The sequence below is a fragment of the Lissotriton vulgaris genome, chromosome 5 (genome assembly GCF_964263255.1).
Source record: "Lissotriton vulgaris chromosome 5, aLisVul1.2, whole genome shotgun sequence".
Taxonomy (NCBI): Eukaryota; Metazoa; Chordata; class Amphibia; order Caudata; family Salamandridae; genus Lissotriton; species Lissotriton vulgaris.
In genome coordinates, this window is record NC_141693.1 from 547,651,752 (window position 1) to 547,679,423 (window position 27,672).

Consider the following 27,672-nt stretch of genomic DNA (forward strand, 5'->3'; position numbering starts at 1 on the left):
GACAAATTGGTGAAATAATAACCAATAATCCTTGAAAAAGAAAAATTCAAAAGAAAATAAAAAGATTGATTCTTGACACCAGTATGGCATTCTACCATAGTGAATAATTCGTATGGGTATATGATTTAGGAAGGAAAATTGTGACGGCATTGGCACTTTGTTGTTCATTGGTATTTCGTGGCTCAGCCTTGCTGTTGGGGGCCCAGACCCAGTGGTGGTTTTTGATCATCTCATTTTGTAGCATATCCACCTCTTTTTGTAAAAGAGACCAAAAACTTGCAACAACCAATCAGATTAGCATCACCCCATAGAACCCTCCTCAGAGAACCTCAGAGCCTCAGATTTTCATAGCCGCTGTGTAACAGTAACCACCTCTGCTGAAGGCTGAGCTTTCCCAGGGGAGGAGGGTGGGCGCATGGGAATCTATGAAAGTTACCAATAGTGGGGAACCAAAGTTACAGGTAAGTAACTTGTTTTCTTGCCCCAGTATTGGAACTTTTATAGATTCCCAGAGCTTGTATCAGAATAGCTAGCAGTAAGCAATAAAAGCACATTTTGTGACATAAGCATCGAAATACCTTTAGTATCTGTACTGTTATAAGAAGCAAATAGCCATTGAAACAGTAGTCAGTAAACATTATCAGATATGTCTTTCTAGCGGCTTACCCGCCGCCTGGTGGCATTAATGAATTGCACTGGAAATCCAACGTGAGATCCCTCGTTTTGAAAGAGGAAAACCTTTCCACTGAGCACTATAAGCAACAAACAGTTGTGAAGATCCCCTGAAATCCTTTGTGCGTTCAAGATAAAATTTCAGACATCTTTGGACATCCAAGTAATGCAGAGACCTTTCTGCTGGAGATGTAGGTCGAGGGAAAAAAGACTTCAGAACTACAGGCTCGTTAAAATGGAAATCCAAAGGGACCTGTGGAATGAATTTCGGATTTGTTCGTCGGATTAGAGTGTCTTTTTTGAACTGTAAAAAGGGTTCCATAATGATAAGAGCTTGCAGCTCCCCAACTCTTCTAGCCGACGTCAGGGCTAAAAGGAGAGCCACCTTCCATGATAGAAACTTTAGATCCGCTCTGAATAGACTCAATGGAGGTCTCATGAGATGAGCCAGAACCAAATTGAGTTGCCACATTGGAGGAGGAGGCCGAACTGGAGGGAAAACCCTGAAAAGACCTTTCAGGAATTGTTTGACGATCCTAGCGGACCAGAGAGAAGGACCTGAGGCTGTCCGCCGGAATCTAGAGATAGCCGCCAGGTGTACCTTGCTGGAGGAATGTGCCAGGCCTGACTTGGCTAGAGAAAGAATGTAAGGCAATATCTGGTGAGGAGCAGAAGAGAACGGATGGAGGTTCTGTTGGTGGCACCATAAGCAGAAATGTTTCCATTTCGCGCAATAGGTCTTATTTGTACTTGGTGTGCAGGCATGAGATAATATCTCTTTACACCCCTGAGGGATATTTAAATTCTGGAATTTCCAGTGCTCAGGAGCCACGCTGTCAACTTGAGAGCTCGGGTCTGGATGCAACACTTGGCCCTGGGACATTGTCAATAGAGATGGAATGGGCGGTAGGTGAATTGGCTGATCTTGAGAGAGCAGGAGAAGCTCTGTGAACCAGAATTGATGGGGCCACGCTGGTGCGATCAAAATCATTCTGCAGGGTTCCGTCTTGAGTTTCCGGAGTAGCCTCGGAATCAGGGGAATTGGAGGAAAGGCGTAAACAAATGCGCCTGACCAGGGTATCGAAAGAGCATTCCCCAAAGAGCTGCAATGGTGATCCCTGCTTGCATAGAACCAGCATTTCCTGTTGTCTGGGGTTGCGAATAGGTCTATGGACGGAGTGACCCAACATGCGAAGACCCCGTAGAGAGTGTCCTGATCTAGTTCCCACTTGTTTCCTATCGGCGTTATCTCAGCTCCATCGGATGTCTGCCACATCAAGTACGGAGCTGCGAATACCTTTTTAGTTCATCGGAATTGTATCCTATTTTAACTTGAAGGACTTGCAGCGCGTACGCCCCGTCTTGGATACTTGCTATCCAGCAGAGCCTTCTTCTTTGAGGAATCGGTTACCATATTAATCATTTCGTTCTGTGAAATGTCACCTTTACACAAGCTTTAGAAACAAATAGAAACCGTCTGGGTGACTAATATAAATCCTTGACGATTTAAGATCTTCCTTGGACCTGTATTATTGAAAACAGCACACTGATCTGCGCATATATATGCTGGACAGATTTGAATATTCATTCTGGAGATCACTTTTTATCCATCTTCTATTCAGGGACATTAACTGTCCTTTCTATGAGCACCACATTCTGAGGTGGAACTCCTGATGAAGACAGTGTTTCTGTCAAAACGTGCATAGTCAGTTTTGAAACCACCTAAAAGAGCTCATCATTCATCAAGATGCTGCTACTGTTTTTTCATTACATCCTAAACAAATTCCATCAAATCTGATACAAAGACCATATATACATATCAATATGAGTATGTGTATGTAGTATGTGTGTGGTTGAGAATGAATGTGATCAGAATGTTGTGTACAATGTTTAGTCTCTGTATGAATTTTTTCTGTTTCTAATATATTTTTTCATAATGAACCAAAAAAAGACAAAAAGCTAACTAATAAATAAATCTTGTTATATTTTTCTAACTCTTTAGTGTCACTATTGTTTTTTTCTTTTCCTCATAATGGTTTGAGGGATTTAATGATCTGAAGTAGCCCTAGAGTATTTACATTATTACACCAGTTCCCACTCGTGACAGAATGATTTCAGATGACTCAAAGTATCCGCTATTGTGTTAAGGGTACCTGGGAGATGTTCTGCTGAGAGAAAAACCCGGTGCAGAATTGCCCATTCCCATATCTCTTGGGACTCCTTTGAAAGAACGAGATCTGGTTCTGCCTTGTTTGTTCACGTAGTGCATGGCCATTGTGTCCACCAAATGGCTGCTTTCCTCATGAGAGGTGTGACCACTATTTTGTCGTCGAACGCGCCCTCCGCCTGGCGCAATTGCCTGTCTAGTTGCTCCTGTAACGGGCGCATACGCAGTCTGCAATGTGGAATTAAGGGTATGCAGGATGAAATCGATCCTAGGAGCGACATGTATAGACGGACCGATAGAGATAGTCTTCTTTGCAATTGACGAGCAGAGAGAATGAGCCTTTTTTGTCTTTCTTCCGATGGGGAAGCCTTGCAGCATCTTGTATCCAGAATGGACCCTTGGAATTTGGCCGATCTGGATGGGAGAAGGACCGATTTGTCCTTGTTGAGTTGACTACTCAGATGAAAGTCGAATGCAACTTTTGACTGCTCTTGAAGTTGCTTGAGAAGATGGAGCCTTTATCAACCAATCGTCTAGGTATGGAAAAACCTGTAGAGACTGCTTTCTGAAAAACGCTGCCATAGGGGCCAAAACCTTTGTGAATATCTGCGGAGCAGATCTGAGCCCGAAAAGCAGGACTTTGAATTGAAAATGGCTCTTGGCTACTGTGAAGCATAAAAATAGTCTGAGCTGGGTGGATCGGGACGTGAAAGTATGCGTCTTCGAGATCCAGAGTTGCAATGTAATCTCCTGGATTGAGAAGGTGCGAAATATCGTGAAGAGATATCATCCAGAACGATAATTTCATGAGATAAGTGTTGAGCTCCCTCAGGTCTAAAATTGGGCGCCATTTCTCTTCTGTCTTGCGAACCAGGAAAAACCTGGAATAGAACCCTTCTCCTCGTTGAGATAGAGGTACAGGCACTATCGCTCCCTTGATGAGCAGTTGATGAGCTTCAAGACGTAGAAGATGTAGATGTTTTGATTCAGTGGCGTGATGGGCTCTGGAAGGTGGGAGGTGTGGAAACTCCAATGTGTGGCCAAACTGAATGATATTGAGGACCCACTGATCTGATCTTATGATCTTCCAGCTGCATAGACAGTGTGGAATCCTGCCCCCCACTGATGTTACCGGGGGTGGAGGACAGTAGGCAGAGCCGAGAAGCTGCTATTGGTGTTTAGAAGAATCTCTCCCCTGACGCCCCTGTAGACCTCTTGTAGGTTGGCGAGAGAAAGACGGCGACTGGCCTTGGCGCTGAGAGTATTGAGGTTTGTAAGACTGCCAGGATTGTGAGTAGGAAGAGTAACGTTGTTGGTATCCTCCTCTGTAGGTAGAAAAACCTTTACCTTTTGCTCCTCAGAAAGGCACCTTGCGATACTGTAACGTGCCCAAGGACCTTGCCGTTTCTGTGTCCTTCTTGATGTCTCGTGAAGCGTCATCTATATGCTTACCAAAAAGTATGTCTCCATCAAACGGTAAATCCAAAATGTAAATGTAAATGTAAATGTATAGGCATTTATATAGCGCACTACTTACCCGGAGGGTCCCAAGACGCTTCGACCGCTGCGAAACCCTTCCTGGCTTCCCTGAGAGATGGTCCCTTAATGGGTATCTCCAGGGTGAGACCAGGCATCCCCGGCAGTCTGGTGGGGCCGTTAGTGAAGATGAGGCAAGCTAATGCCCGGAGTTGCCGAGTGTGAACGCTGATCAGAGTGGGCACGAGGCGAGAGAATTATCGAGTCCGCTGACCCTGGTCCAGAAACCTGCCGCACCGGGAATCGAGCCCTGGTCCCGGGCCGTCCTCTGCTCTCGGGTCTGCCGCCTCTAACCAGTGAGCCAGGGCGAAACCAGGTAGCCCGAAGCCAGCCTTGTCTCCGACGGACAGCCGAACCTGCCAAGGCACAAAAAGCAGTTGTGGCAATGTCCATGGCACAATCAATAATCTCTGAGGAGGATCGCTCCCCCTCCTCAAGGATCTTCTTAGCATTAGCTTTGGAACTGTCCGGCAGCTGAGCCACAAAAGGAGACAAATCCGACCACATTTGGCGATCATATCGTCCCAAAATTGCAAGTGCATCGGAGGCTCGAACCAGGAGGCTGGACATAGAGGAGAATCTCTTGCCCACTTTGTCCAGGCGTCTGCCCTCTCTATCTGGCGGTGTTGTAAGAGGGGCCGATGGGTTCTTTGATTTTCTTAGAGCCGCCTGGGAGATGACGGAGTCCGGCCTCGGTTGGCCAACCAGGCAAGTGGGACTACCATCAGGAGCCTTATATTTCTTCTCCAGTCGCGGTAGAACAGGGATAACAGTTGCTGAAGACTGCATTACATTCATTCCTTCACTCCATAGGTGCTCTATAATGGGAATAGAGCAGATGGATTTTCTGTAAGGCTCTTTGAAATCCTAGAGAAAACAGTCCGATTGAACTACCGGAAAGGGAAGACCAAATCTCCTTGAAGCTCTCTCCATAGGATTATGGAAACCTCCAATGTCTGCTGGAGGAGAATCCACAGGATCCGGTAAAGGCGAAGAGGGATATGGTATGATATAGTCGTCCCATTCTCTATCCGGATTTGGGGCATTTCTCACATTCCGTTCATCATCTGAGGAATCATCATTCTCCTTCCCTGTGAAGACATTCTGTCGTTCCTCCAAAGGTTCTGGTTCTGGTGGTTGAACCGTAGAAGTTGACGGAGGAGGCAGTGGCAGTGGTGGTGGAGGTGGTTGCATGGTTTCAGAGGGTTGCAATGGAAATCTCCTCCTACAATCCATCAACATGATCTGAAAGTCACTTATCAGGAAGGAAGGCACAGAAACCATGCCCTGATGTGATTGTTCCTGAGGTCTCTCCCGAGGGGGGAGTTCCTGCTGTTCTTCATAATAGTCATCAGAATCTGAGTCCTGGTACGTCACCTGGAGCTGAGAAGGGCTGTATGCATCTCCATAAGGACTATCATCCTCATCTGAGTATTCCTGGTCTAAAAGTAATGCAGGAGGTATGGTGTTTACCCTCCGCTGTGATGTCATCTCCAGTGTTATTTGGCGACTTAATAGAGATTTTGACTTTTTGCACCGTCCACGGAGTCCTCGTCGTCGAAGGAATTATCATTGTAGAATGCGTCGTCATCGGTGGAAGGATCATCGTCGACAGTCGAGTGTTCGTTGATGGAACCGTCGACGAACTAGACGTCAGCACCATCATCGCCATCACCTTCGGCGTCGTCGAGGTTAGCATCGTCAACGCCACTGTCGACGCCGAAGCTCTCGACGATGGAACCGTCGACGGAGCCGAAGTCGACGTCTGGTGGCTTTAAGTTGTCGTCGTCCAGGTACCTGGAATGATCGTCGTTGACGAACGGGTTTTCTTCTCCGATTTACCCTCCTGAGGTACAGATGCAGGTTTCTTGAAAAGTTTAGCCTTTTCAGTTGGTGGAGAGGCAATAGAAGGTCCAAGAATCACCTTCTGAGATGGAAGTACCTCAGGAACAAGTCCCTCCCTCTCCTTTACACCTCGGTGAGGAGATTTCTTGGGACTGGGCATGCTAGACCTATCAGAGGTCTTTTGAGAGGCTTTAGCAGGAGGTTCAGTTGAAGTGGACGGGGAAGACCTACCCCTCTTCTTAGACCTACTTGAAGATGTTGCGGAGGAGGAATCTTCACTGTCACTTGATATTACTTCTTTCCTTGACTTCATCTTCTGTAACCAGGTCAAAAGTCGTCCTTCCCTGTCTCTCAGGATCTTAGTAGAAAAGGTCCTGCAAATCTTACAATCCGTGGCCTTGTGATCCGGGTACAAGCAATAAATACAATCCTTATGCTTGTCTTCAACATAAAGTTTTTTTTTAGAGCAAGTAGCACAGGCCTTAAATAAAACTTTCTTTTCTTTATCAGACATTCTGAAGAGAATATAGTAGAAACCCAAGGGTTGTTGAGAAATCTGACAGGAAACTCAGTGGAGACTCCCTAAGCACAACGTGCGGTAGAAAATCTGAGGCTCTGAGGTTCTCTCAGGAGAGTTCTATGGGGTGAGGCTAATCTGATTGGTTGTTGCAAGTTTTTGGTCTCTTTCACAAAAAGAGGTGGATAAGCTACAAAATGAGATGAGGGAGGCCTAGGCCTTTCTTTCTCTTTTGTACCTACTGCTATGGTATTTTCTATTTACGGAGGCTCCCATTCCGACGACGGGGAAGGATACAAGCTATGGGAATCTATGAAAGTTCCAATACTGGGGTAAGAAGGAATTGCAATATTCTATGATTAAGAGAGAACTGTTGGCCTGTTGCTGTGCAATTGCGAAGTTTTGCACCTACATGTGGCGAAGACACTTTAAGTTCCAAACAGATCATAAGCGTTTAGTAAACATTGTGGTGGTGGTAGCAAGTGTTGCTCTCCACATTTTTTAAGGTTGTCTTCTAAATTGATGCAATACTATTTTTTTTGCCCATATTCCTGGGGGGAAGGAACAGAAGAGCAGATTTTCTTTCTCATTTTCCTTGTAAATGTGAAGAGGATACTGATGTAGATGTGAAACTGTCCAATTTTTTAGATGAAGATTTTGAGGGTTGTCTAGTAGCTTCACTTGAAATTCCAGAGTAGATGATTCTGCTTCGAGGAAGCCTGGAAGGAAGTCATGCCAGGAAACAAAGTTTGCAACAAATCATAGACCTAGTCAAGGAAGGTTGGCCTAGGGAGAAAGTTCTCTCACCATTGTTACAGCCATATTGCAACGTGAGTGATGAAATATATGTTGAGGATGGTCTTGTATTAAGGTCAGACAAGTTGATTCCTCCACACACCATGAGAGGTAGTATTATTGCAAATGCTCACATGGGTCATCTGGTTTCTTTACTTATCAAAAGACGGATTTGTCAATCATGCTCAAGAATGGGCACTGAGGTGGATGAAGTTGAGATAAGATATGCAAGTCTGCTGACAAAAGCCTGATGGTCTCTAACCCTCCACGTATGCCTACTGATTTTCCAGATAGACCATGGATTAAGCTGGGCATAAATATTACGGCAGCATATGCTTTTTTACCTAAAGGGTCCATATTTAAAGGGGTTTTGGTTGACTACTGTTCAAAGTGGCCAGAGTTAAAAATGGTCAGAGATCCAAATACTAGTTTCATTGTTGATTTTCTTAGAGAAAATATTTGTAATGGAGGGATTTCCTGAGTACATTGCATCTGATAATGGTACACAATTTGGGTGTAAAGAAATGGAGAGTTTTCTATGGGACTGTGGAGTCAAATATCTCAAAAGTTCATTTGATCACCCTCAAACCAATCAGCTTATAGTGAGGATGAACACGTTCGTGGGGGAGTGCATCAGGTGGGCCAAAAGCTCAAAACATGATGTGGTAAAAGCTGTGCATAGTATGTTATGGTGTTATAGGACCACACCACACTCCACCACCAAAATGTTTCTATTTGAACTTCTGAGGGGCAGGAAAACTAATACTAGTTTCCAACCTGTGTGGATGTCGAGTTGGAGCAAATGTGAATCTGATAGAGTTGGTAAAGAGAAATGTGGAGCTCACTCAAGAGAAGCAGAAAACATGGCAGGACAATAGGACGAATGCCAAATTGGTTCAAGTCAAGATTAGGGACTAGGTCCGGATAATATCTCCTGTTCATGTCCAGAAGGAAAGCGTAAATTCAGCAATCCTGTCAGTGTGGAGAAACTTTGTGGCAATGCCATTACAGTTAGCGGCAAACACTGGTGGAATCTGGCAAAGGTGGTTAAAGCTGGAAAGGAGCCAGAAGACTGTGATGGGGATGGAAATAATTATATGAATAGGTACAAAAAGAAATGCATCAACCACTCGATAGTGATAAAAATGTTGTTGATCCCGGTTTGATTCCCAGTAAGAAAAATGGAGTTCAACATGTTGATGATCTGTCTCAAGATAGTAATAGACAAAAAAGTGTTAGAACAATTTTAAAGCCAAGCAGTTTTCGCACCTGTTAAATGAGTTAATGTATTTATTTACTAAGGCTTAATTGTCTGTGGTCGTGCATTCTTGGGTTTCTAGGGTTTTGTGTTTTCATTTGTGTTAATCTAGGAGAAAGAAATATGTGTAATACCTGCTATGTATAGTATGCTTGTACCTATCTTCTGGAACAAGCTTTAGTAAGTATTCTTGTTTAGAATCTTGTAATGTAAGTGGTCATAGAATGTTGGAGTATTGGTTTTGACAGTTGAATGGTGGTTGGCAATGGAGGAGCTCCTGCAGGGTGGAAGGGAGAGACCAACTTTAGGAGAAATTCTGGATGAGTTCCGAGGACAACCCTGTCCTGATGTACCTAGATCAAGGGTTCCTACAAAGTGAGGGCTTGCAGCTCACATATACACATTAAGGAAGTGACAGCTATAATGAAAGTGACTTTCTGAGAAAGGAACTGCAAGGAACATAAATGAAATGTCAAGAATGGGAGACCCATAAGCCTAGTGAGTACTATGTTGAGTTTCCACAGCTGGACAGGTGTCACTCTAGGTAGAATTACTCTTTAAAGGCCTTCCATAGAAGCCTTAATGATGAGAATTTTGAACAGAGAAGAATGTTCTCTAATTTTCTTAAATGGAGAAACGGCTGTGAGATGCAGGTGTATGGAACTGTATACTTATTCTGATATTTGAAGGTGGTGTAAATAACAATGCCATGGACCGCAAGTTTAAGAGGTTTAAACTCTAGGAATTAAAAAAAGTTGTCAAGAAAAGTTAAAGAGTCGAGCGACGGCGTCAATTTAGCACCGACGCTGTTGCACGACTAACTTTACTCGGCAGATCCCACTAGGGAGTGACCGGTCGCTTTTAAACTGACAAGGACTAACCTTTCTGGACCACTACATGCACAAGTACAAAATTGCTTTAGAGAGTGACGGATTGCTATCAAATATACAAGAACTAGTCAATTCTGGATTACTCTATGCTCAACTGCAAACCCTGATGAAACACATTGGGTGGGCTGACTGGAAGTGTACAGTATTGGTGAAAATTAATTAAAGATGTTCTTTTTGAAAAATCAAATACTGGCTCCCTCCTCATACATAGATCAGAAGAGGAAAATTATGTTTTGAATTTGTACAAAAGGACAATTACTAATCCTGGGTGTTCTCTCTACAACTAAGCTTTAAACATTTGTGGAAAACCTCACCTCAGAAAATAAAGGAGTAGGACTGGAGAGTGGAGTTCCAACCCTTTGACTTGTTGGTGCATCCTGCTGAGCAGGTCGCAAAGTCATTGTCCGCTCCGGGATGCATTCAGCTAAAAGGTCTATGTAATGGTGAATGACCCAAAGCCAAGTGATGACAGCTGTGGTGAGTGCCCCCCTGTTTCTGATGTAATACATGGTGTTCATGTTGTTAGTCCTCATCAATACTACTTACCTTGAATGTTCCTTTGAGAACAAAGTAGATAGAAAGGTGCTCGAGGTAGTTAACGTGAAACTCCTGTTGCTGGGGTGACCATCGGAACTGTCGGGTCGAGTAGATGCACCCCTCCCAGAGAGAGAGGTGTCCTCTGTGACTGTAATTTCTGGAATGGAGCCCATAAAAGGCCTCCATTGCAGCAGATGATGCTGTTCCATCACTGCAGAGTGATGAGTACTCGCCTTCACCAACACATGATCCTGTAGATGACCGTCTGTCTGTAACCAGTGTGTCTGGAGACGCTGCTGTAGCGGACGCATTTGTAACCTGGAATGAGGGACTATGCAGGATGCCATCTACCCTAGAAGATGCTGACTATTCTCCTGAAAAAGAGCCTGTCGCTGGAAGGCTACCACTCTTTGTAGATTGGGGTAAACTTTGCTGGTGACTGCATTTAGAATTGACCCGAAGAAAGGTTGGAGTTGTAGAGTCTGGAGATGGGATTTGGTGTCATGTATGATGAATCCCAATTTCAGAAGACGGGAGATAGGTGCTTCAGTGTGTGGCAAGCATTACAGTCCGCCCGCTTGCAATTGATCAGCCAATCGTCTAAGCAGACAAAGGCATATAAGTCTCCCCTTCTGAGATGGCCCACTACTGTGGCTAAACATTTTGTGAATACCACTGGATCTGTAGTGTCCCTGAAGGCTAACACCTTGAACTAGTAGGGTTCTCCACTTACTAGGTAGGGCGATGAGCAGGATGTATGGGTATATAGAGGAAGGTCTCCTTCAGATCAAGGCTGATCATAAAATCACCTTGCCGTAGTAGTGGAATAACATCCTGGAGAGTGGTCATATGGAAATGTTAAGACAGGAAGTATTTGTTGGTCTTAGTGAGCAATCCTGTACAGGCAAAACACCACTTGCGCTGGTGTATGGCTCTGTAGCCCTCTTGCAAAAGAGCACTTGAATCTCTCCATAATAAATATGGAGATGTTTCTTGCCCAGATTGTGTGAGCTGGATGGAATGTTTGGTGGGGTTGAAACAAGTTCTAAATAACAGTCATGCTGTATTATGATTTGAGTCAAAGGTCTAACATGATCACTGCCTGTGAGAAAGATGCCACTGAAGCCTTCCTATGGGAAAGGTGGGGATGCAAGGCAAGTTAGTGTTTTGCGGCAGAGACTCCTTTATTGAAAGTAACTTTGCCTTTACCTCGGGTGGTATTGCCCCTGTATTAGTCCAGTGAGCACCGCTTGTCTACTTGCTGTTAGAAAGACTGCAGGTGTTGGTATGACTGGGAGTGTTCTGAGGAAATTTTGCTGCAGTCCTGTACTGATGCCTCTTAAAGAAGTCCCTGATGGATGGTGTTTGGAGGCCAGCCATGCTCTTGGCAGTCTCTGTATTGGTCTTTCATTTTTTCTAACATTTGGTCCACTTGTGGATCAAAGTTGTTCCCCATCAAATGGGAGACCAACCAATTATTGCTGTGCTACTGGCTTGACAAAGTATACAAAGAGCCAGGAGTGTCTGCATAAATTGACCAAATTGTTAACTTCTCTGGCTTTGTATATTCCGCGTCCCACGCGCACCTCATTGTTGTACTGGAAATGAATAGACGTTCCTATTTTTGGTTTCTATTTGTTGTGAATTAAGGAGAAGTTTTCTCCCTGTGTTCGGATGCTTTCAAAAACTAAAAATCTGTGGTTAACAGTTTACTCTTTTCTTTTTGCTCCCTTAAAAAAATCACAATCAAACAGGGATGGTCTTTTTCCAAAGCTTATAAAGTGTTTGGATTTAGTTTTCTTACTTTCCTAATTTATTCCTATTACTTTTTCCCTCCTTCTTTCCTGCTCCTAATTCTCTCATCTCGACCTTTTCTTTTATTTGCTCTCCAAGTAATGTTTCATTATTTCCTAAACCTTCCTGCCTGTATAATTCCCCAGAACTCAAACTCCTCTTTTCAGCAGTCCAGACCTACATTAAGTCCAGGATGCACATGGATGGGGATATCTTTGCACCCATTAATATTTGAATTCAGCAGATAAAATGTTAAAGATGACAATTCAACACTACTCTATCCTGCGCTATTCTTCAGATAAATGACACAGACTAAACTGAATGAAGATTTTTTATTTGAGACATAGAATATATATATTGTGGGGTGCTCCGTGCTCCATCACTGCTAACTAGTGTGGCACTGCTCTGTTCTTTGTCTCAAGATGGAAAATAAGGAGATGATGGACGGAGTGCTGAAACTTTTCAGAAACTCACCTCGAGTCACAGATCTGGGTTGAATCCATCACTGTTCTTTTGCTCACTTCGCCATCCCAGTTCAGACCCAGCTATATGCAAATCAGTCATGACCCTGTGCCTCATGGGAACAGTCCAGCCAGAACTGCCAAGCCAGGTCTTCCCTGGACCAGAAACAAGCATCCTGGGACTGGTTTGAGGTAACACCCCATATCTGGCAGGCTATCTTGAATACAGTGGCAAAGTGATCAAGGGACCCACGTCTGGGCATTCCCTGCCAACTTAGGGCAAACAAAGCAAAAACAAGGAGATGATGGACGGAGCGCTGAGACTTTTCAGATACTCACCCCAAGTCACAGATCTTGTCTTGTGCTCGCTACACCACCGGTTTCAAGCTTGCCTGGCTGATTTGGGGTGATGCCCCGAAACCGGCCCCAGGACAATTCTTTTTCCAGTCCAGGGAGGACCTGGCCTTGTAGTTCGGGCTGGACTGTTCCCATGGGGCACAGGGTCGAGGCTAATTTGCATATGGCTGGGTCCAAACTGAAATGGCATGACGAGCAAAATAATGTTGTAATAAACCCAGATCTGTGAATGGGGGTGAATGTTTGACTATGTTCAACATTCTGTCCATCATCTTTTTGTGTTGCTTTGTCTCAAAATAGCAGGAAAGTTAATGAATGTCATAATACTGTATATTCTCTGCACAATTGTGCTCTACCTGGTCATAGGGGGGTTATCCACTAAGAAATTGATATCAAGACTTAGCTATACAGTCTTCGGTGATAGCAAACTCTGCTGATGTGTGAAAGTTGTTTATAGCGCTGGCGAGGCCCGGAGGTATCAGAGCGCTTTACACGAGAACAGTTTCAACATAGTTAACATTAGTTCTGGAGCATCATATAATAAAGAAGACAAAAAGTCCCCAGAGGGGATAGAAGGTAATGGGTGAGGGGGGCAGAGTCAAGGGGCTTGGAACGTCAGGTCTGGCGGACAATGGAAGAAAGTACATCATGGAAAAAAAAAAACTGCAAAAAGTCCAACACATTGGGAAAGTGCAACAGAACCAGGGAAAACACATGTACACGTAGATAAGAGACGATGGGGATGGGGATAATGCAGATGGTATATAAAAGAAAATAAGTGAGTCCGGAAAAACTGCACCAGCTAGGGTAGTCTCCAGGGTCAGTTCTTCCCTACGGGACCAAACAAAGGCAGACCAAATTGCGTTGGGTGAAAAAAACCACAGGAGGATTGATGTGGCACAGCAACGTAGCGGGACAGCTTCACTCACGATTAGTAGGCCACAGAGAAAGGCCATTGGATGGGGGTAAAATGACCCCTCGCCCCACCATCACTACCCACCATAAGTGGACGAAGGAGCGATGGGGGAGCAAGAGAGGATCTCTACGGTCAATCCCTAGACTACGACCAAGCAGCTGAAACAATATCCATGAACGATACAAGCCACAAGCGGAGCACCCGTCGAAGACCTCCCACCTCCAAGAAGGAGGACTCAGTCTGTGGTTGCCCGTTTAGTGGAGGAAGGCTAACCCGACTCCTGGAACTCCAGAGGGGCCGTCAGGGGGATGAGAGGACCGGAGACAGGAACACTGTGCTCTCTCCCCGCTCAGACTGGTGGTAATCATCTCACTGGGATTGCGGCAGACACAGCGGAAAAACGTGCAGGGCCACCGTCACAAAGAGACTCCAAGTGCGCAGCAGCTGCAGCGGGATGCAGAGTCGTAATGGTCGAGACCGGAAGGTAGGTGATAGCCCAGGAATGAGACCCAAAAGGTGATCCCGAGCCAGACTCCTCAACAGCTGCAAAGACTAGCTCAGCCGTGCAGTCGGCCATTATCCTAGGATTCCGCTGGATGAGTTGTTTCGGAAAAGGCTTCCTCCATATTGACGATCAGATCGTCCTGGGGGCATGAAGAAAAGTTATAGCTTGAAAATCCCCAGGGTGGAGGGAGTTCACGGGGGGCAATTTCCAGGATAATCGCCAAAAAGGCGATCCCTCACCCGTGAGCTCCCGACCGGAGCTACTACCCATCGGCCATCGATGCAGCTTCTATAGGAAGGTATTTCAGACTATTACCATGTAAATCTCAGAATAGAAGTGGTAGGTACAGCACCTTGTGTGAGGACATTAATTCCAGAGGTTTCACAGTGATCTTTGTTGCCACAATCTTGATAGCTGAGCTTTAAGAAAGCAAAGTTCAGTTCCACTCTCAGTGAAGGAGGATGACATCATGGTGGTGCATCTTCCCCAGCACTGATACCCTGCTCTTAAGTGCAGCTGTCAGCATGCTGGCTTTTACACAGCGATGTTCAGTTAACAGTGAGCTGAATCCATAGCAGTTGAACCATGCTCCCAACATAAATGTGCAATAGTTCCAGGGAGTCCTGGGACCGTGCTGGTGGCCAATAGCATACCGATTGGCTTACGATGGTCCAAGTGGGTCATAGCAGGAGCCTCTATCGCATAAAAGGGCTTAGAGACTGCAGCAAACCAGTAAAAATGCTGCAAAATCTGGTGTTTTCTAGTTCAAACTGAAAACCAACCATTATCTTTATTAGTGTTTTATATCGGTGTTCGCTGAAAACAGAAAACCTGAGAAAAGATTTTAACCCAGGAGACAAACTTCTAACCCATCTTTCTGTACTGTTCGCAAATATATGTTGTAAGAGGCAATCCACCACCTCCCATTGTGCCCTATCATACCTAGAGAACAGACCCACAGAGTTGGCAATTCGCAAATGAGAGCCAGCCCCTACCACCACTCTTTTTCCTGCAGGATCAATCCCCTGATTCTCCTTATCCAGTGGAGGATCCCCCCTGTTGATTGAGAAGAGGTCTATTTATAGTCAGGGTACACCACAATGGAGCCTGGAAAGACAAGAGCTTTAATGTAAATGAGATCTGAGGCAGAAGCTATGTAATTCTTTGCCATTCTAGTAGTAACCACGAGTGTCCTGAATGGATCTTTAGGAATTGTTCTGTTTATTAAGCATGTCTAATGTGGTACACAGCTGTTCCCTACAACCAGGGGCCAGCAGGGGAATGAAATATATAATCCAATGAAAACAGCCCTGGGTAGGGCAGCTTAAGTCAGGCAGAAAATCACCTAAAAACTGTGAAGAAATAAAACAACCCCTGGCCACCTCCTACCCAGCCCCGCTCGTCCATACTAAGTATTTATAGACTATATTTCATAAGATGCGAAATGATTATTTTTGTAAATGAAGGGGATAACCATCCAAGCATCAACAGTATTTAGGCAATATCGGGAGACTCCTGAGGAATCAGACGGAGTAGCTGCTTGTAAGAGGGACATGTCAGTTCTTTAAATTCAGAGGAAATAATTTGAAGGGGCCCACATGTCGAAGAAGGAGCTAGTTTTGGGGTCCAACACTAAGGAGAGTTTCTCCATCCCTAGATAAACCACATTTTGTGTAACAAAGAGGTGTTGTCAGGTATTCTGTCAATTCCCTATAGGGACAAGATGACTTGGTGAGCAGCTTCTATTTGTCTAACCCGGTTGGAAAGTAGGAGATGGGTCAGAGGGTTTGAGAACCCTAAGAACGTGGCATGCCCAAAACCTAGGGATGAAAGTGTGAAAAGCAGTGTCGATGTCAGAGAGGATTTGGTCCCAGTATGTGCTAAGTTTTGGACAGTGCCATTGGAGATGCAGTAGTGTTCCCGTATTTTCTCATCCTCACCAGCAATTCTGGAGTCCCCTGAATTCCATTTGTGGATTCGCGCCAGCATCAGGTACCAAAGAGACAATTAATAAGCAGTTTCGGTACTAGGCATATTATGCGCTGTGTGGTGAGCTCTATATAAAATAACTTCCTATTCTTTAGTGGTTAGTGCCTGCTCAATCTCTGCCTCCCAGCAAATCTTTCCATTGTTTTTTGCAGGTGAATCTTCCCTGGCTAGCAAGGTGTACAGTTGAGATACAAGATGTTCATTATCTGTTTTAAGAAGCAGCCATTTCTAAAATGGGGTCTTAGGATACCCCGCTCCCGCCCTGTATCCCGGGGAGGCCACCCAGTGCCGGAGCTACAGATATTGAATATACTCAACCACAGACAAAGAATAGTCAGCTTTTAATTGGTCAAAGGAAATGAGTCCATTCTGGTCAAAGAAAGATCCTATTCTCTTGCAGCCCCCTTCCTGACACCGTTAAAACATCCCCAGTGGCTGCCCCGGAGGGAAATCAGGTTTGGCTAAGATGGGAGTCATTGGAGAAGGGAATATAGTAAGGCCAGATTGAACAGCCACAGTACCCCACACTTTAAGCGTTCAGCTGATCACTGGTGAGGAGTATAAGCCTAAAGCTCTATGTTTACGCGGTACCTAGATCTCTTCCCAAATGCTGGAGCCCGCAGCAGCTTGGTCCATAAAGGGCCAATGCTTTTCCGAAAGTCGGTGGTTCCAACAAATACTGATCAATTCAAAATGGCAAGAGACCATGCATCCACTTGTACTTGTTCTTTATCATAGAATAAGTAACATGTTGCGAGCAAACTGCTCACATTATTGTGCTCAATCTCGCCGTAACAACAACCTCACTCAAAAATGTAAACCTGAAGGATATTATTACCAGATTATATATGGAAATCAATGAATAATTAGGAGCTAGGAGTTAATTGAAGGCCGTTTTGAGAGAGGAGTTGCTTTATGCACATTGGAGGTAGTGCTGTGACCACACACAGGCAGTTTCACTGAATAGTAAACACTGACTCCAACATTTCAAACTTATACTGCACATATACTGCACACCAGCTTACCTGCACAATTTTGGTCTGTAGCTGAGGAAGGTCCATGGATTCTAGGACGGATTTTTAACACTTGGCATGGCATTGGTTCAGAATAGCAACCTATCGGCATACCATATTTGCCAAACTTAATGCAGAGACGAGTTGCACACTAACGCCGTCCCCATTAATTGCATTACTGGGTTATGCTGAGAGACGTCATAGCCATGCTCAGATTTTTTACCAACAGCGCATTTCTGATGGCGAAATGCGCGGTGGCCTTGTGCTGTGAGAAGGCCCTGTTGCACTTTGTCAAAATATAGTTTAAGATATGATCTTTCTGTAATGAAAAAACGAAACTTTCCCCGACTAATATGGACTCTATAAAGACAAGTTTCCAAGCAAGGAAAAATGCAATCAGAAAAGATACACTAGCAGATATGAACGAGACTGTTCAGGCACCAGGCAACAAAACTGCAAAGCATTAAGGTGGATTATGTAGCATGTAGAACACTGCGAAACTGATGCCTCAAACACGAGCTAGAAAAGTTATTACGGAATGTAATTAATAAATGACCATTTTGGGAATACCAGTAAGCATGCCACTTGAAGATCAGACGTGTATTCCATAAATGGCAAGCTCCTGGGGAATAACTTGTAATTAGATTGTGACTGAAGAAATGCAATTATCAAACTGTTCCCTATTATTTATAATATGAAAACAAAAATAAACTTTGGTACAAATGCTGAGACAAGAATATGCACACAAAAAAGGGTAGGTAGTCAGAACACTACAAAGCTCAATGACTACAAAAGGGAAGCTTGTTTAAAAGGCGTAAGCCTCTGTTTACCATATGTTCTATATAAAGAACCCTGTTATTTATTTGGTTCAGCTGTGCTATAAAAATTGTCAAACAAAAATAAAACCATGTAATTGCCCACTTTGGCAGTGCAGAAGTTCGTTTAGCTTAGGCTGGTTATGGGCACTGGGGCACCGTAAAGCACTGGAACAAAGCCAAAGATGGTAGACGACACACAGGACAGATGTCAGTCAACCACTGCTGCAAAAATGGTGATTGTCAGCTCCAAGATGGAGTCTTGACAAGAGGCAGGACCTTTCTGGGAGGGAGAGTAGCTAGTAGCTGCTAGCGTATCTCCTCCCAATGCATGTCAATATATTTACAGTTGTTTGCTAACACAGGAATGATAAGAAGAAGGCTTCTGGTAGTCAACTGGTAGTACTTGAGGGTAGGGCTTTCTTTGAACATTTGTTGGAACCATCAACTTCCACTGTGAGGAGCACAAACTGAATGCAAATAAAACACAGATGGTTTGAACTCTATACCGGTGCAGTGTGTTCAACGGTGTACACAGAGAGCCTTCAGCCTCGACAAAGGAAAGCTTGGTCAGATATAACACTTCCCGGTACGAGTTTCAGACTCAGATTCAGGGACCACATGGAATCAATTTTGGGTACATAATGGCCTTGATGTTAGACCACAGGTACATGCAGGTTCACCATTCGGTTGTTAAAATGGGCCTGCATCTCTTGGTTGCTCTGGCGGAGTGATGAAAGAACAGATCACTAGGCCATGACGCTGTACAAAAGGCACTTTAGCTTCCTACTTCTTGTTTCCTCACAACGAAACACAGTCTCTCCAAGGAAGTGCAAACTTCAAAGTAAGCTACTCACTGGCACAAATATTTTCTCAAAGTTCTGGGCATGGGAACTATTCAGTGGGTCTTTACTTCTCATAGGGGGTAAAGCCACGGCAACCCAACACTGACAGAAATACACAAAAATATTGATGTCTTATGCAGAGAAAACCTGCCAGGATACATTCCCCAAAGAAGACAACTTATTAATAATGTAGAGGAAGGGGTTTTCTGGACATCGGTGTACCCTAATATAGAACTATTTACTATAGCAAACTGCTAGACTTTGCAGACCGTTCTTCAGTATATGATATAACATTTTAATTAGAGAAGGAAGAAAATTATGAACCAGTACCTGCTTTTCGTTGCCAATGACAAAGACTCCACCAAGGATAAAGCCTTCTCCATCCAAATTGCCTGTGAATCCATTCTTCCACGCCCGACGGAAGTTTTTCAACACACTCAGGCGAACAAAGCCTGAAAAGGCCATTTTCCGCATGAAAGGGCCATAGAAACATCTCTAAAGGGGAAACAAAGAATTTTGCATTAGATGTAAAAAAAAAAAAAAAATTAATTATGAACTGATACATTTGTTTGTTATATTACTTCATTAGCTTTATAATTCATCACCATGCATCAGAATAATAGAGGAACAGACCACTGTTGGAATCAAACCTATCTTGCAATGCTATATTTGACTTATAATTAGTGCTCTTGTCTTGTAGCATTTTTATTAATCCATATTTACGGTGTGCTCTTGTTATTCACTTTGATTCATATTTGTTGTACTGTATTAAAAAATCTAGTCCCTACAAGTTTTTTAACGTTTTTTTTAACCGATAAATATGAACACATACTTGGATGCTTGTGGGGTTTTTCCACTAGAAGCACCCGAATATAACAATACAAAACTACACTAATATGAACATGTTAGCAATACACTGCAAACACCAGCCCATCTGCAGCTCTTTCTTGAAAGCTCATCTTTCTATAGAATTCACCATGCTGTCTGTCTGCGTAGATAGCGTCCTGCATGGAGACAGTTGAACACAATACTTGTTCAAGTATGAATGTGTAAAAACGTACAATGAAAAGCCATGTGACAAGTAGCCAGGAACATAGCATGAAATGGCTTTATGTTTGAACACCCCTGGATATTGCATCACTGGATTTAACTACAGCCGATGCAGTAAAGGAGTTTTACTGAGGGCAAGCAATATGCACCTGCACAGTAAGCACATTAAAGACAACCCCAGCCAGAATTGTTTTGGGATTTTAAGTCTGAGCACTCTGCGCCCTCTCACCTCCAATCTGCTCTCACCACCCGTTTAGGGCCAATCATTATATTTTGAGTCTCAGAACTCACCTGCGGGTATCTGCCATTTTTTTGGGTGGTGGGGGGTTTCCTGGTGTCACAGTTCACCGGCAGTGTCTGAAGAATACCAGGCTACAGCCAAAGAATACCAGGCTACAGCCATACCTCAATGGAAGCGATATACTGTATGTCGTCATGTAACGTGTCCCGGGTTGGCAACAGGAAAACCCAGTTAAAGTAGAAGCTAACATTCACAATTACTTTTGAAATTTATCTTATGGAAAATAGCTGCTAAAGGGGTGCAGAACTCACGCAAAAAAAGCTTTGCCGATTTGCATTTGATTGCAAAGTTAAAGACGTAAAGCAGTAGCTTTAGGCCAGTGTCCTGGTTTGGATTAGGTTAAAGCCAACCATAAACTCTATGAAGGATGGATGCCATGGCGCCCAACAACATATTCAATTTCCTTCACCCGCCAACTTGATTTGCAAGCAAACAGGACCTCGACAAGATGGGCACTTAAAATTCTGCGCAACTTCACAAGTGATCACGATTAATGCAAAGTGATGTTTTCAAGGGAAGTAGAATGAACAGGTCCTCAATTTGCACCACTTCTAACCAACAGGCACAGGTTTATCTCGTGATCAGCTCTGTGTACGCATTCTCTGGTTGACAGAAATCTCGTCCACACATGGCAATTCCTAAGAATCCTTTTGAGCAAAGTGGATTTTATACTCCAGGTTGGTAAAGAATGTCATTTTTTAGAGACGAAAAATGATGTATATTCCAAATAGCGAGATTTCACACATGTTCACGAGCTACATACTATGTAGTTCCGGGTTTACCATAGGATTTGATCCAGTGGCCATTTGGTGCTTCCATTCAAGCTTCTTGGCATCATACAGAATAACCTAAATCTTCTCTTTGAAAAGATACTCGAGACTCCAACTGCGACATGGTTTCTCTTGAACCTTTCTGTGTGACTCAGTTGTAACGCTGGTTAGAGGGCTTGGAAAATCTATTTATTATAGGCTGGTTGTAGAAGATTTGGCTTTCATTAGTGCAGAAATCGCAGGAGCATTGAGGCTCATGTTAGGCCTGGGCGGAGTCCAACTTAACATTGGCGAGAGTACTACGCGGAGCGAGGCGCAGGGAAAACTGTGCCAACTCCGCGAGCGGAGCAGAATCTCACACCCAGGCCTACTCATGGTGAGGGAGACCCACAGCTTTTTTGCCACTCTGACAGAATGACTATTACCAACACTGAAGAAGGACTTGTGAACTAGAGTCTTCTGAAGCTACCAAATGCTCTCAACCCCTGTGCCAAGCGTTTGCCAAGCCTTTATCCATCAGAGAAAGGTATCGTAGCATCTATAGGTGGGACGCCGAGTCTAATTGTTACATAAGCACGCACACAGAAAAATAAATTAGAGTGTGAGAGAGGAACACACTTTTTCATCGAGGTAGACTTCCCCCTTGAAATACTTCTTAAAGTCCGTGACTTCGGTCCCAATATTCTCCTTCACAACAGCATAGAGAGGGACGCCCAGCCGGTCCAGCTGGGGCTTGACAGAGGACAGCTCAGAGGCCTCCTGCAAAGCAAAGAACATTTATTATTCATCGTATTTAAAAGTCCCTTAAACATTGGGAGATTCTTAGGAACGGTCGAACAGACTTGTTATGTGCATGTGGCATTTTATTTACAAAAATCCAAATTAAATAATTTAGGTGGACAATTTTCTCCATGGCCAGTGCAACCATTTTTAAGAAAGCAGAGTTTAATCTGTGCCAGTGCCTGCAGGTGGTGGACACTGGCTCTTATTTTTTACGAACTAAGGCTTATTTTTCCACACTTGACCCAAAGCAACAGAGAGCAAGTCAGCACATGGAGAAATCAGGATAAAAACACACATGGTAAAACACAACAAAAGGAAACAAACATTGGCATAGCTAATAAGTCTCCACCTTAGGGCCGTATAATTGTTTAGCCATTTTGTAGAGCATACTGTGCAGTATGCTGAAACATTACATTGTTTGTTATAGGGGCTATAAACAACGGCAGGGTGGAGGATAGGAAATAGTACCTGAATATCAAGATGAGCAGTGGACAGACACTAGGGGAGAATCAACAGACGCCATGGTGTAGAGGTGATGCAGAGTGATACTGAGGTGATGCTAAGTGAGTGATGCTTTGGTGGTACTGAGGTGGTGTTATGCTGGTGCTCAGGTGGCTCTGAGTGATGCAAAGCTGGTGCTGCACTGGTGCTGCACTAATGCTGAAGTTGTGCTTTGTTGCTGCTGAGGTTGTGCTGCGCTTGTGCAGAGGAGGTGCCTTGACGGGGCTGCACTGGTGGTGGTACACTGATGCAGAAGTGGTACTGTGCTCATGCTGAGGTGGCGCTGTTGTGGTGAGTGATGCTGGAGATGCTGAGTTGGTGTTTGATGTACTGTGTCATGCTGAGTTGGTGCTGTGCTGAAGTGATGCTGCGCTGATCCTGAGGTGGTGCTGTGCTGAAGTGGTGCCGCATTGGTGCCAAGTTGCTGCTGAGGTAGGGCTGAGCTGGTGCTGGTGGTGCACTGATGAGGAGGTGGTGCTGAGTGATGCTGAGGTGGTGCTGAATATGTTGAAGTGGTTCTGAGCCATGCTGAAGTGGTGGTGCTGTGCTGGTGCTCAGGTGGTGCTGAGCTGGTGCTCAGTTCGCGCTCAGGTGGTGCCGCGCTGATGCTGAAGTGGTGCTGAATTGTCACAACTGCTGCTGAGGTGGGGTTGTGCTGGTGCTGAGGTGGAGTTGTGCTGGTGCTGAGGTAGTGCTGTGCTGAAGCGGAGGTAGTGCTGTGCTGAAGCTGAGATGCTGCTGTGCTGATGTTGAGGTGGTGCTGAGTAGGTGGTGCAGTGGTGTTGTGGGTCAGTGGTGGTGCAGTGCTGATGCTGAGGTGGGTCTGCAGTTATGCTGTGTTGGTGCTGCACTGGTGCTGACTGGTACTGAGTTGGAGCTAAGGAGGTGGAATGCTTCTGCGGAGGTGTTGCTGAGTGATACTGAGGTGGTGCTGAATGGTGCTCCGGTGGTGCTAAGTGCTGCTCTGGTGGTGCTGAGTTGGTGATTAGGTGATACTGCAATGATTCTGAGGTAGTGCTGCGCTAATGTTGAAGTGGCGCTGCGTTGCTGCTGCGCTGATGCTGTGGTGGGATTACGCTAGTGCTAAGTTGGTGCTGCGCTAGTGGTGGTGTACTGATTCAGAGGTATTGCTTTGGTGGTGCTGAGTGATTCTGGTGCTGAGGTGGTGGCGCTGAGTAATGCTGTGCAGGTGCTGAGTCTAGCGTGGTGGTGCTGAGTCATGTAAACGTGGTGGTGCTCAGGTGGTGCTAAGTGATGCTGAGTTAGTGCTGTGCTGAGGTGATGCTACGCTGAGGTGGTGCTGATGCGGAGCTGGTGCTGAGGTGAGGCTGCTCTGGAGGTGGTGCACTGATGCACAGGTGGTGCTGTGCTGATGCAGAGATGGTACTATGCTGATGCAGAGATGGTGCTGCGCTGATGCTGAGTTGGTGGTGGAGAACTGCAGAGGAAGTGGTCCTTTGCTGATGTTGAGCTGATGCTGAGGTGGTGGTGTGGTGGTACTGTGGTGGTGCTCAGGTGGTGCTGCGCTGAAGCTGAAGTGGTGCTGAGTGATGCTGTGGTCTGCCTGAGATGGTGGTGTTCAGGTGGTGCTGAGTGATACTGAGTTGGTGCTAGGCTGTTGCTGAGATGGTGCTGCGTTGGTGCTGAATTGCTGCTACGGTGTGGTTGCACTGGTGCTGAGATGGACTTGCGCTGATGGTGGTGGTGCACAGATGCGGAGGTGGTGCTGATGCTGAGATGGTTCTGTGCTGAAGTTGAGGTGGTACTGTGCTGATGTTGAGGTGGTGCTGTGCTGGTGCCAAGGTGGTGCTGCGCAGGTGCTGAGGTGGTGCTGCGCAGGTGCTGAGGTGGTGCTGCGCAGAGTTGGTGCCGTACTGGTGGTGGTGAACTGATAAGGAGGTGGTGGTATGCTGATGCCGAGATGATGCTGTGAAGAGGTGGTGCTGTGGTGGTGGTGCTCAGGTGATGATGTGCTGGGGTGCTGGTGCTCTGGTGGCACTGCACTGGTGGAGTTGCACTGATGCGGAGGTGGTGTGCTGATGCTGAGATGTTCTTGAGTGATGCGGAGTAAATGCGGAGGTGGTGCTGAGTGATGCTGGGGTGGCGCGGCGCCGATGAGGAGGTGTTGGTAGTGCTGCACTGATGCTCAGTTAGTACTACCCTGGTAGTGAGGTTGTGCTTAACTGGTTTAGAAGTAGTACTTCACTGGTGCTGGGGTGGTGCTGAGGTGATGCTGTGCTGGTGTTTTGGTAGTGCTCAGGTGCTGCGGAGTGACGCTCAGGGGGGGTGCTGCTGAAGTGGTTCCGAGTGACGCTGACTGGTTCTGAAGTGGTGCTGCGGTGGTGCTAAGGTGCTGGTGCACTGTCTACTTGCTTGACACATTGTTAAGTAATATCACATAACATGCTGTGTTTGGAGAGCACAAGGAAACACCCCTTGAAATTGGTTTTATTTCATCATCAATCGAAACCTAAAAAAAACATTAAAAAGTGTGCAACTTAAGCTGCCTCCATTTTCATAAAATGGCGCAATAACAGCATGTTTACCTCTTTAATTGTATCCGAATAATCATGCTGTCAAAAGCACAATGTAAATTACACTTTCATTAAATAAGTATATTATTTAAGGTTTGGACATTTGAGCTTAAGAAAGGTTAAAATTTTCTAGGATGAAAAACAACAGAGCCTCTGGCTGAAAAAGCGTTTGTGAAACCAAAGACAGTGGAAAACAAGATAAGGACATGATTTGCAGCCCTTGGCTCAGCGTGTTCGGACAGCCAACCAAGCCGAGGGAAAAGAAAAAGTAGTGCGCAGAAACTAACCTATATGGCCCAGATTAAAAGGATCCATGTAACAGTGTCAGTCTCCAGGGCGTGACCAAAACCAAGAAAGGAAGGACTATTCACAAACGAAAACAAAGGACTTTCGAAAGGCATATGAAGGAACGAATGAAAATGGATGAGCGTGCTGAAAACCCATACAGTAGATACAGCACGTCTTGAGTTTTTTATTCTGCATGCGGCTACGCGACAAGGGGAAGGAAGGCTGGATATCATCAGACTTTCCGTGGTTAAAGTGGGCTGTGTGTAGCCAACGTCGCGCATTTGGGAAGTAATGACTTGGCCTAGCTAGGGTGAGAAGACGTATTTGAACTTATTCTCTATGACATATGTTTGCTTGCAAGTAACTTACCGTAGGCTCATAATAGAAAGGTCCAACATGGTCCTGAGATTGAATTGGAGAGGTGATAAATCAGTCAGGACCCTCAACGAGTATGCAAAAAACGTTAAACAGGAAAGTTGGTAGGTTGTGGAACACAGCTATTTTATCATTTATATCTCACGGATGCATTGAGGAGGAGCGTTTTTTATTACAGGATGTGGGGCACTCACCAAAAGAAGTTAACACACTGATTCTGGAGAACTTGCTGCCCTGGCTACGCCAACACACACAGTACAGTGGGGGGTTGGGATGGCAGAGAACAGGGGAATAATGCTGGCCAGTGGGGGGTGAGGTCTTGATTGGTATGGACAGTTTGGGTCCCTTTACAGCATCCTTTTATACCAAAATAACACCTGCATCACTGGATCCTCAAAGGGGTGCTGGTAGCAAGTCAAAAGGAGGTTGTAGTAGGCAGGAGGTGGTTGCTGACATGCGGTCATTACCTGTCAAGCACCCGCGCAGGCGGCGCAAGCTAGCACAGACTCTTGGAGGACGTGGAACATGGGTTTAGGAGGGTGCCCAAGGGAGTTATCCTTAGGGCAGCCTTGCCCTCTGCACAAGATTTCCCGGTACATGAGAGGGAAGGTTTGGTCTTCCTATAAGGAGGAACCCAACCCATCTTCTGGAAAAGAGGGGATTTAGAGGAAGGGCCACGGAACCAGTCATGATCTCACTCTGAATGGCTAGGTTTTTGTTGGTTGCACAGGAACAAAAACTATAGTTATGGTTAGATGACTTTCATGTACTAGAGTATCTGTTAAAGCTAGGCATTGTAAACACACTTAAACAATGATGTCTAAAATGTTTTGTATGTGTGTGAGATAAATACGGCTAGGGTCTTACGGCTCCTAACCCAAATATCTGGTCTTAGACCTTGTAACTGACATTGATGGTGGGGAGGGGTAGCTACCCATGGCTCATTGGCGACTCCTGGCCATACCATGAAATGTTTTATTACAGTAATCAGCCAGTACCAGTTTGAAGCAAGAGACTTTGCAGACCCATTCAAAAACGACATTGTTTTTATTTAATGGAGTAAAATCAGAATGTAAACTTCCGCAGCAGTTAAAAAATCTGAGTCCACAGTATTAGGTACAAAAATGCTTTGTGCTAATCGATTTGTTTATGCGCTATGCGCACATGTGAAAATTCTTAACAAGAAGCAATGACAAAAAAAATGTAATTACTTTTTCATGCACCTCCTGCCGTTATTTTGAAATTTCATGCCGCTTTAAAGAACAAGCATTTGCAATGCAATAGGTCTCGCATTATTTAAGTTTGAGCTATTAGCATTGTAAATGGCAATTGTTTTTTGCTTTATGCTATAGTTTTTTTTTACATAAAAAGCTACATTTAAAATATGTTTTATTAAAGTTATTTATGCAGTATCTAAATTTTGTTTGCATAAAACAGTATAATAATATCTTAGTAAAAAAGTCAAATATTTTAATGGAAATTCACCAAATCTTCATTTATGTGTTGGTTTTGAAAATAGCTAAATTAATAGCTTTGTCATTTACAATGCCAATAGTTATAACTTTCGCAAATGTGACACCTATAGCATTTGTAATGCAACATTTGTATTTACGTGACTTAGATGTATTGATATTACAAATAACAATGGCTTTTAATTTTTTTTAATACTTAATAAAAGTGATTGTAATTTATAATGGCAATAGCTTAAACTTTTGTAAATAACTTTTGTGAAGATTATGTTCAGTGTATTTTATTGTAACAAAATCCAAGAACAGAAGTGAAATATTAACATCTTTTTGTGACATTTGTAATAAAGCTTGAAACATTGAGAGAACATATTTGTGCTGTGGTGGTGCTGAGTGATGCTGTGGTGGTGCTGAATGGGGCTGTGGTGATGCTGTGGTGGTGCTGAGTGGTGCTATGGTGGTGTTGTGGTGGTGCTGAGTGATGCTGTGGTGGTGCTGAGTGGTGCTGTGGTGGTTCTGAGTGATGCTGTGGTGGTTCTGAGTGATAATGTGGTGGTGCTGAGTGACTGTACTCACTGTCACTCTGCACTCACTGTCACTCTGCACTCACTGTCACTCTGCACGCACTCTGCACTCACTGTCACTCTGCACTCACTCTGCACTCACTGTCACTCTGCACTCACTCTGCACTC

At 44.6% G+C, this 27,672-nt stretch overlaps 1 protein-coding gene across 3 annotated transcripts in view; it reads right to left on the reverse strand.

The window, feature by feature from the left end:
* The window catches only part of PRXL2A (peroxiredoxin like 2A), a 304,325-nt gene that overhangs the window by 14,832 nt on the left and 261,821 nt on the right, over positions 1-27,672 (reverse strand). For all 3 annotated transcript variants that reach the window (XM_086921994.1, XM_086921995.1, XM_086921993.1), the window contains exons 4-5: positions 21,652-21,792; positions 19,243-19,407 (exon numbers count right to left, since the gene is read on the reverse strand). In XM_086921994.1, the coding sequence (XP_086778120.1) occupies positions 19,243-19,407; positions 21,652-21,792 (306 nt within the window). The remainder of the gene's footprint in view (positions 1-19,242; positions 19,408-21,651; positions 21,793-27,672) is intronic.